This window comes from Parasteatoda tepidariorum, chromosome 9 (assembly GCF_043381705.1).
Source record: "Parasteatoda tepidariorum isolate YZ-2023 chromosome 9, CAS_Ptep_4.0, whole genome shotgun sequence".
NCBI lineage: Eukaryota > Metazoa > Arthropoda > Arachnida > Araneae > Theridiidae > Parasteatoda > Parasteatoda tepidariorum.
This window is the reverse complement of record NC_092212.1, coordinates 4,734,980-4,746,414: the sequence shown is the minus strand read 5'-3', so window position 1 is coordinate 4,746,414 and position 11,435 is coordinate 4,734,980. Positions and strand designations below refer to the sequence as shown.

At 31.8% G+C, this 11,435-nt stretch overlaps 1 protein-coding gene across 1 annotated transcript in view; it reads left to right on the top strand.

The window, feature by feature from the left end:
• Positions 1 to 11,435, top strand: part of LOC107442536 (neurogenic locus notch homolog protein 1) — a gene marked incomplete in the record, with an annotated part of 313,056 nt that overhangs the window by 275,984 nt on the left and 25,637 nt on the right. The window contains 8 exon segments of the mRNA XM_071185571.1: positions 115 to 228; positions 2,051 to 2,173; positions 2,302 to 2,433; positions 2,597 to 2,740; positions 4,505 to 4,627; positions 6,894 to 7,027; positions 9,072 to 9,124; positions 10,375 to 10,538. Of these exon segments, the coding sequence (XP_071041672.1) occupies positions 115 to 228; positions 2,051 to 2,173; positions 2,302 to 2,433; positions 2,597 to 2,740; positions 4,505 to 4,627; positions 6,894 to 7,027; positions 9,072 to 9,124; positions 10,375 to 10,538 (987 nt within the window).

The window sequence follows — 11,435 nt, the reverse complement described above, 5'->3', positions numbered from 1 at the left end:
GTTGTATATATTGCTGGCATATCTAACAATGTTGCTTGTACTAAGATTTTTTTTTACAGATAACTGTTTAAGTTAGTAAATATTTTATTAATATTTATTTTCTCTTTTCTTCAGTAAACAAGTGTTCTGTTCCTGGATTAGTAGGCTGCGAGCAAATCTGCAACAGTAAAACTGAAGCTTGTGAATGTAATCCTGGATATACATTGCAGTCTGACAAGAAAACCTGCAGTATGTATTGAAATTCATATTTTTTTTTTTTTAATTAGTTATAATAAATTGTTATCTTCTTAAAAAATAAAAACACATTTTTCACATTACAGCTCGTATGTGATCAACAATTATCTTTAATAATCCTCCTTTTTTTAATTAGTTATTAGATTCACTATTATATTAAATCCGTTATTCTATCTTAATTCTAGTTTTGTTTTATTGTAGTTTAACTTCAATAAAATCAATTAGTAATGTCATTAACACTTGATCTTGCTAACTGTTTCGGAAAATATATTTAGAAAAATAACAGTTTAATTAAAAGGAATAAATATGTTTCAACTTGGAAAATTTTTTGGTGTGTCTATCAAAAATTACATAATATAATATGTGAGTGAGGGTTAATTTATTATAGCATTTGGTACAAAAGGTACTGTGGTAATGATTACGGTGGTTACTGGCCAAAAGTACAGACACCCAATGGTATGGACTCAGAGTGTCCTAACGTAGAACGTGACTTAGGGCGAGCACAAATTAATATGATGCTGATCCCCCTGTTGCATCGATGACAGCCTGTAGTTTTTGATAGGTGGCCATAGGAATTGACTTCCAGGCTTTCATCACATCTGAATTGAATGCTTGCAGTGAGGATGGTAAACGTGGCTGGCTGCGAAATATGCGCTCTAATTCATTCCAAATGAGTTCATTGGGATTTAGATCGGGACTCTGAGAAGGCCAGTCCAGTTTTTGAACACCCATTTTTTTAACCACGCCTGTGCAAGCCTCGATGTGTGAATTGAGCAGTTATTCTGCTGGAAGAGATCTGGGCCTTCTCCGAAATATTTCTATAGAGTTGGGAGTGCAGCATTTTCCACAATATTCACTTACATCCTAGAGTACATTTTTCCAACCACAGGAACAAACGGACACAGGTCAAACCTCGATATAAAGCCCACACCATTATGTTTCCATTAATAACAACCAGATGTCCGTATACTATTTACCAGATAGTGTAGGTACCTAATACTGTGGTAATAATGTAAGAATGATGAAGCTGATAAACAAAATCCATTGATAAATATCACAAATCCACATAATATATTTCTGTAGTTAACATTGCTTACCAATTTTATTGTTATATTGAAGCAGGGGTGCCAGCGAGACGAAAAAGATGGAAAGCTGGTAGTAAAACCATGTTAATTATACCTAGTTTATGTTAGGCATAAATCGATTCTTTTTTCAAAGTACAACCGATTCTTCGATTCTGTTATGACTTATACTGGGAAAGTCATATTGTAGATGAATTGAGATGATACAAAAGAATATCCTCAGGAAAATCAGTTAACGGCTTGAAGGATGAAATTCTCCGCATCTAGGACTTGGTTCAGGAGAAGGTCTCGATAGAACTCAACTGTATGAAATATCCGGTCATTTTTTTCTTATTCATTTTTAACTGAACATTGTGGTGTTTCGATGAGGGGGTGGAATCTAAATGAAATAAAGGAGTATTCGTGTGGATCATTGAATTCTGATTGTGTAGTTATATGCAGTAGGGTGATAAAACCATGATATAAACAATATGAGGTAAAACTGGAGCTAAGCTAGTATGGGGAAGCTGTGCGTATGTTATTAAAGTCGAAAATATGATGCATCAATCTCTCATAGGCATTAATTAAGTCAATTCCTAACAGGAAATTAGCATTTAAAATTTTAAGATTTCTCCCAGCGATATGAGACATTTCTTTCTCTTTTTCTGGTTGTGGCCATCTTGAACATATTATTCATAAATGTAGTCTGTAATTAGTGCTCAAGCATGGTTTGAGTATGCTTGTCTTCATTTCAGAACTCACTGATGAATCGCAGAAATGCAAAAAGGATTGCGGTGTAGGAGCCTGTGTAAAAGTGAATAAATCTGAGAGATGCCTTTGTCCCCCTACTTATGCTGCAAAGGGACTCACATGCGTTGGTAAGGCTAATTTTTCGATTAATAAAACTACCATTCATTCACGATACAATATAAATTATTTGGAAAAAAATTAGTTTATAATTAAAATAAATGTTGAATATTTTAAAGATCGATTCACTGTTTTGTAGATCGATGCACCGCGAAAGCTTTGCCTCTTGGTTTATGTCCCAACGATCAATGTATAGCGGATGCTAAACTGGGATTCAAATGCAAATGTGAAGGGAAGTATGCTTACAACGATGATGGAGTAACATGTCGAAGTAAGATGGATATAAATTTTAGAAATATTAAACACTATTGTTACTAAGAATAGTTTTAAGTTCTATATTTTCCTGATTAAAATATTTTATGAAACTGAAATGGTAGCTAAAACAGCAAACTTCTTAAATGCTTTAATGTCATGCCATTCATTTAAACCAATAGGAAAACAGATGTGTCACGAAGAAGGAGGCAATAAGGATTGCACCGGGAAGAACGCACTCTGTTTCGAAGATTTCAATTCTGAAAAAGGTTATCAATGCCAATGCAGGGAAAGTCAGGAATTTGATGAAAATGGCCAGTGCGTAGGTAAGTCATGCACCGAATTCTATTATGATTTAATTATATTAAAAATTTGTTTACTGATTAAAAGTTTTGATTAGACTTTGCTTAAATAATGACTTAAGAAGCAGTTCGCAAATTTTACCATGTATGGAAGGGAGGTTGTTTCAAGAAATTATGACAATTTGTGACAAAAGGGAAGAAACGGGATAACAAGATGTATGACATAGCACATTTAGAATAAAATTAAAACATTTAAAATCGGAAAATAATTTTTTTTACAATTATTTTGAATCAAAATATGAATTTAACCAATTATTATTATAGCTATCCTAACAAATTTCACTAAAACACTTAGTTCCGATTAAAATTTAAAAATGGAATTTTAAATGCGATCTAAAACCGTGTGTATAATTTTCAGCATTTTAGGTTAGCGCGAAATATATTTATCAGAGGTAGCGATCTGAATTTTGTTTATAAAATAAGAATGCATAACCTTTGTTACCACTAGAAAGAATATTTACTAAATAATATCACGAAATATGCATACACTGGATGCCATCACTATAGCTACCCCAATGTTGCTAAATTCAAAATGCTTTTACCTCAATGTATTTAATTTCATAATGTAAGGGACGCTGCGCCGCCCAGATGCCCAGTTTTTCTAAATAAAGCTAGCAAGTTTGTGCCATTACATGGGGAAATTTAAAGCAACGGAATAGCTGACAAACTCGCCAAAGAAGGTTGCTGTCAACAGACTTTTAATACCACCAAACTAACATTTATGGATATTCATTTTATCAAAAACAAATCTGCTGTTTAAAAAGACTGGCCACTGCCTCTTATCAACCGCGACTGAACCAGGATTACCTCTTTCCTTTTCGGCAGATAGATCTACCAAACTTGACTATCGCTAGCGGTCACCTGAAATGTCTAAAAGTTTCTGGTGGAGAGAAAATCTTTCCCCTTTGTTCTGTATGACAGTTTCATCAGGCTACTCCCAAATATATCTTGGACTCAGCAGAGAAGAAATCTACTCGTCTTCGCTGTTTGTCATCGACATGCTTCAAGTCAACGGTTTATACGACCTGAACTGACTGTAGGATATAATAAGAAGAGAAGAAGACTCTTTACTGATTGATCTTTGATTTAAAAAATAGGTTAACAATAATTTTGCTCTCCACAACACTTTGGTTGGAAGATTCTTTTGGTTATAGAGAAAACGTAAATAAAAAGGTAAAATTCTTAACTAGTTATGTGAATTAAAGATTGCCCAAATTTTCACACTTTCTTATATCGGACATCTGTTTGATTAGAAAGTTTTTTTGGTTAACTCTTAGAAAACACACTTAACCTTTCTTGGAAGGGTGAGTCATGTGTGTAATCGTTCGGAGTGAAAATCAGGAGGGAAAAAATTAAAAAGCTGTAGCGTAAGTTTTTGCTTGGCTAATTTGACAGATTTATTTCTGCTTTTAATTTTAATTAACGCGTCTAATTCATATTTATTAAAAGTGTAACCACATAATTTTTTAATTTGAACTAAATAGTGAGGAATTAATCAGGGCAAACGATTATTACCTCTCCCGCAAATAAACTGCTATAAAAATAGTTTGGCTACCTGTTTTTTTTTCTTCTTTTTTACTCTGATTGCCGCCGCCCGGAGCTTGCTTATTTCACTTACCGGTCTCGAAGAGGTTAATGGAAACTATACTAAATAGGATTATAAGAATATTTTTTTTTAATTATGTCTATTACCCACATTAAAATGTCTTCTATTTTGTTTCATTTTAGATAAATGTAAGATTGAATCATTCAAGCAGGATTGTATATTGCGTTCGGCTACATGTGAACTGGACGAATGTAAATGTCCACCTATGCTAAGTTTTGGACCAGATGGTAGATGCTCTGAAATCGGTAAGACGATAAAAAAATTCTCTTTTTCGTTTTTCTCTGGAATTTTCAATCCATAAATAAATAAATCCATAAAGAATTCTTAACTCAGCTACCATGTTGATGACAAATGCTATTTTTGCATATTTGGTTATTTCGTCCATTATAGAACATAATTCAGGGTATTTTAAATATTTTTTACATTTTTGTGATTTTCGCCTTCTTTAACTATTTTTTTGATGAATTATCCCCAATAACTCCCCTCATTAATGTTAGAATACTTAATAAAGCTAGAATGTTCATGACAAATGCTATTTATATTCACAATAACTACCCTCATTATTTTTAGAATGTTTAACACAGCTTGGATGTTGTTGACAAATGTTATTTTTATCCACAAAAACTACCCTCATTATTTTAAAAATACTTAACACCGCTAGGATGATGACAAATGACATTTTTTTTCTTTTTTGGGTATTTTTTCCTTTATATTTTTCATTATAAAGAAAAGATTCACATGTATATTGAATATATGGATATTCAATATACATGGTATTTTAAATACTTTTTACACTTTTGAGATTTGCTCTTTTTTTAATCATTTTTTATGAATTTTGAAAATTTTATATCAATGTATTTTTAGTTTAAAAAGCAATTTGCTTGGGGAATAATTTTTTTTATTTATAAATTAATGTAACATTTGCTTCACATTTTATTATTTTAAATATTCTCCTGTAATGAAAGCTGACGTTTACTAGAGTTTTTCATAGTATAAAAATTTACTTTTTAGTTAAAGATATTCTTTGTATTTGAAAAAAAAAACAGTAAAAAACATCTCATAATACAATGTTATTTTGATGTTCTTAAGGAGTGTTACAAAAATTAATAAATTCCTATTCATCTTCAACAGGAATTTATTTTATTTATAATTTTCATATTTATTTCAACTATAACCATATTTTTTGTTAAATTTATAAAATAAAATTCCCTTATAATTTTTTCCTTGTAAAAAAACTAATATAAAACACGTTTTCGAGATTTTTTGAGGATATTAACTTTTATTTCAGAATCATATTTGACTGCTTCTTAGAGTTTTTTTTAATTTTTTTTTTATTTTTGCATTTTAGAGGCATTTTATAAGAATTCTTAGATCATTAATATCCAAGAATTGCTTATCAGTTATAAAGTATACAATAATCTAGCATTACTGCTCGTAAATTATTATTTAAGTGGGGTAAAAAAATATGCTTTCGGTATCTAACGAATTACTTATGAGGAGAGTTCTAAGAAACTGATTGAATACTTTTTATTTTATTTTATAACCGTCCCAATTTTTGGGTTCTCTACTACTAATGTTCAAATTCGTAGCCTTGTAATTTTGATCCCTATCCTGAAGACAATTGAACTCTTGGATTTTACCTCCGTGAGAGAAATTTACCTCCGTGGAGAACTTTTTGATGAAACTAACCAGCATTTGCGTTACATGGAGAGGAAGACCACAAGAACCACCCACAGTTAGTCAGACAGCAAATGAACTCTGACCCATGATCCGTCTACCACTGAGGATATTTCACGTCAGCACTGTGGTCGGTGCAAGAGGGATACGGAATTCGTATCGAGGTGAACCGAGTTCTTATCCCAGGGATGGTTGGTCGATACGAATCCCACACCCAGCTCGCACCGAGTACAGTGCTGATCCTCAGCGGTGAAAGTATTTTGGGTTAAAATCCCCTTGCGTCAGTCCAACCTTGGGTGGTTTTTAACCATTGTAACGCAAATACGGGTTTGTTCCTTCAAAACGCTGAAGGCAGATTTCTCTGAATACTTGATCCAGTAGTTCCCTTGTCTTCTGAATTGACTTAAAAATTACAAGGCAATGGAGTTGAACATTAGTAGTCGTAAGCCCCCTCCCCCCCAAAAAAAAATTGGGCCCGCTGTTCAATAACGGTTATAAAATAAAATATATATTTAGTAGGTGTTGATGATTTCATTTTTATACCATTACGTAGTTTGAAATAAAATTTATGCACGCAAGCATAATCAAAGCTATTTTTGGATATGCTTATTTTACGCAAAAAAGTATCAATAGTACAAAGGTATTAACTATTAGCAACAAAACTACCTAATTTGTAATTTAATTGAGATCACATTAAAGAAATAAATTTGTATACTTCAAGCTGATGAGGGTTGAATTAGTCTTGACATTCATAAAATATTTTCTTTTTAAATTTATGAAATTAAAAATCTTATTATAATTTTAACTATGATTTCTCTTAATTTTCTTATTTAGCTCAAGCATCTTACTTAGGATATTTGCCAATATCGAAACAATTTTACGCTGTCCAATCAGCAGCGCCTTCTCAGAATTCTGATGAAAAGGAAATTATAAACTACAGTTCTCTTCAAAAGGATTTAAGAGATGCAGTAAGTGAAAGAATGTTATTAGTATAATTGCTACTTGGGAATGAGATCATGATTATATCATTTATTTCAGCGATTTCTATAAACCCCGTTAATTTTGGTGTATGTTTATCGATATAAAAGGCAAAATATCTATATTATTTTTTAGTTCTGATTCAATTACTTATGTTATGTTTTTAAAATCCGATAAAACGTCATTATTGGTATAACTCACAAAATGTTAGCTGCAAAATGTTTTTCATTGTTTTTCAACAAGCTCATTCATAGCATCTCAGGCTGGCTCATTGTTATCATTTAGCAATCGGTTTTCGATACGTTCGTACATTTTTTTTTCCTTTAACATAGATAGGACAGCTTATACATAGCTGCCAACTCTTCCGGTTTTCCCGGACGATTTTATTTTCATATGAGCTAGCGAAATTCATGTTATTTCACTAAACTTTTTGAATTATAATAATAATTTTAAATCAGTTTGACCAGCACTACATATAAATAATTACAAAAAATATATAAAAGCATATTATTCCCTACAATAGCGAATTTCAACCTATATAAATATATCAACCTATATAAATCAAATATAAATATATTTTTGAGGAAGATAGTTTTTCGGTAATTGTTTTACTACCACTTGGAAAATCCATTCTCGAAAAGAGTGATTGTTGGCAGGTATGCTTATATATTTTAAACAACGGTGTTCCTTTTATGTATTTTTTCTGACGCTCTAGGTACAAGAAAATACATTTTGGTTATTTTTAATTATAAAAAAACAGTCTTAGAAATACTGAAAAAATTTTGCAAGATAACAGAAGTTATATTTGTACCAAAATGTAAAATCCGAAAATTTAATTTTTTTTATGCATATTCAAAAGTTTATAAAAATTGATTTTGTTAATTAAAAAAAATTCAATGATTATTAGCTGTTTGTCTTACATCTCAATAACTGCATATTGAAAAAATTATTGGTAGAAAGTGAGCAGTATTTGTAAGATTTTAACATTCACGCAGAAAAAGACACCAGTGTTCCATGCTGCATTTCAAAATTAGAAATTATTAAGTTTGGGTTTTTCTAGTACAAAAAATTTGCTTGAACAACAATTATTTCACAGTCAAGATAGTGATATTTAAATTTCACAAACTGTATTTAACACCCAATTGTGAGTTTCTGTCTGCAAATACAAAGTGATAGAGTTGTTCCTAAGAAGGCACCGGCCAAATGGTTCTTTTTTTTTTTACCTTTATATTATCTAATAAGCAGAAAATCAAATGTTTGTCACATGAGATATTACCGAGGACAATGATTTTTCTCACAAACTTGTGTCATTGCAAAATAGTAAGCTTGAAGCTATAAGTAGTAACTTATAATGTAATATATACACCGAAGAGTCATTACATTGTGACCACACTCCATCTATAACAATGGGCTCGCCCAAGTTTTCATGGTTTCTCGCCTAGGAACAATGCTTTCATGGGGTACATTAGGACCCCTAATCCTCATAAAACAATCCCTGACGTCTGTAAGCTACTTGAACATAGTTCCAGACCAAGTTCACCCATTCATAGCAGCAGTTTTTCCTGCGGGGGATGGTGTTTACCAACAGGATAATGCACCATGTCATAAGGGTCGAATCGTCGAGGAACATTCCAGTGACTTTCAAGTCAGGTCTTGGCCCCCAAATTCACCTGACGTTCATCCAATAGAGCATGTGTGGTCCTACTTGGAAAACCAAATTTATGCTGCTACGCTACCCCCTAGTTTTGTGAGAGAATTGCAGGACCGCAATGTGAGGGAATTGCAGGACCGCAATGTGAAGGAATTGCAGGACCAGTTGGTGAGCGCTTGGTACCAGATACCTCAGACTACCTATCAGCACCTTGTGGAATCAATGCCGCTTGCCACGGCGGGTGCTAGCAGTTTTGAGGGCAAAATGGGGTCCTACATGTTATTAGCAGGGTGGTCATAATGTAATGGCTCTTCAGTGTATATCGATCAACAATTAACAACTGGATGAAAATTTATTTATATAGTGTTTTATTTTTATTTCAGATGGTAACTCTACTTGGAAAAAATTATCATTCCTCTGACATCGTAAGTTGCGAGTAAGTATCATCATAGGTTCAAACAAGCTTCATTGAGAACGTGACAAATTTGATCTAATAAGCGGAAATAATTTTAGATAAAATAAAATTAGCAATTTCTCATAAAAACAAATTCAAAGCAAAATCTCAGTGATTTGCAGCTGAGAAACTCACATGTGTTTTCAAGGACTCACAAGGTGTTGTGTACATTGATTTTCCTCATGAACAATTAAAGAAAATTATTATTGTGAAATTTTACAGAAAACGCACCAGCCCATCGGTCCAAGAAACGCGACTCATGCTCATCAGGACACCTCGTAAGCCGCAGTAACGAAACAAAAGTTGCAGACATCACCTGACCTGCCAACTACTAGGATTTTTGTAAAATTGTTACAGAGTGGTGGACTTTCAGAATATTTAGTAGTTTTGCCAACATTTTAAAAGCCTCACTATGAAAGAACTGGAAGAAAGTGGCATTGCTTATGATATTTTTTTATACAGTGGTGTGGAAAAATAAGTTCAAATGTATGCATAAAAAATTAATACATTAAAAGATAAACTTAGCTAAAATTGCAATTTTTACAAAAAGCGTAGAAAGTTGGCATTACTTTGAGAAACAGTTGAGCATTCTTCATATAGCCTGCACTCAGCACCTTCAGACTACCATTTATTTGAACCCCTTAAAAAGTTTAGGAGGGAAGGGTGACAGATTTTTATCAAAATCAAGATTTTGTGTGCAACTGGTTCACTACAAGGCCAACTTCTTTTTATGCTACCGAGATAAAAAAAAATCCTTAAGGTCGGAAAAAATGTGTATAAGTTTACGGAAATTTTGTAGAGAAACAACATTTTTGCATTTTTTGAGAACAATATTTTAATATGTAGTCATTAGAAAAGTCTCATTTATATTTGATCCACCCTCGTAAGAAAACTTTTCCTGCAAATATAATATTGCTACGCAAATAGGCAGTGTTGTCTCCATGTTAATATTTATACTTGTTTCAAAAAGTAACCGTCTTGAATTCTGAATTTCTAAACTAGATCTGCAATAAAAAACCAGTAGAGATATCGCCTTCTTTATTAAGACAGTAGTACAGGCAATGCCTTCTGTAACAGTTAGCTTTCCCACCAAAAATCTAGTAGTACTATTGACTGGGAAACTGCTTTTGACTAAAATACCTATTTTTTCCTGTGTTATAAATAATTATAAGAACACAAACTTCTATAACAGTAAAGCTCTCAATACATTAAAAAAAAATTTTTTTTTTCAGAATGAAAACTTTGTCCTATAATTGTTTGATAGAAATACAGTTAAATTCAGATCCAAGAGACCAAATCAACATCTTAACAGATCAATCCTCATGTGTTGGTGGAACAAATAACAAATGCTTAATGCCTCCTCATCTAATTTTGGATAAGAGTGAAGACACTGAAGGTAAAGAAATGCTGCGTTGTTGCTATGATACCTGAAATATATTGTACATGTATATATAACATGCCAAAATATTTCCCTTTTATATTAGCTGCTATTGTATTTATATAACATTCATATATATATATATATATATATCCCTTTTGTTTACGATGTAATTACATTTATATGGCATTCCTACACATATTTTGACTTAATTGTAGATGCAATCATATAGTAATTATATACAAATAGTATTTTTATATACTTCCCTTTTCGAAATGAATCTACTTTTAATAATATAGAATTTGCACAAATTTTCCTTTTATTCTATCTGCATTTATACTCATCTTTTAAAAACATTTTTTGTCTGGGTACATTTATCTTTTCACACAAAATTCTAAAAAAAATTTCTCAATTTTTATAATTTAATATTTTTATATTTCAAAAATAAAGCTGTTATGGAATCCATTTTTAGATAAAATTCTTCAATATAAGTATACTAATATAAAATTCATCTTAATCTAGGTAAATTTACACCTGCTGATCCATGCGAAGATGTTATCAAAGATGGGACTTGTGGTAAACAAAAGGAATGCACAAATTTCAATGATGGGACTAACAGTTTTGAATGTAAATGCGGAAAAGGATTCTCGTCAGTTGGCGTTATCCAACCCTACTCTGACAAGCGAACTATGATTCACAACTGTGAAGGTAATAAAAATGTCACTATATACCTATAATAATTAGTTTAAGCAAGTATACAAATAGTTAGATTTGAAAACTGTCTTGTTCTTAAGTGCTTACAAAAGTTTTGTAAAATTCGTTTTTGTTTGACTTAGCTACCACAAGTAGAAATTTTCCCAAAACAGGTGGAAAATTAGGGTAGTCCAGTATGTGTGTGTGTTTATTTATATATAT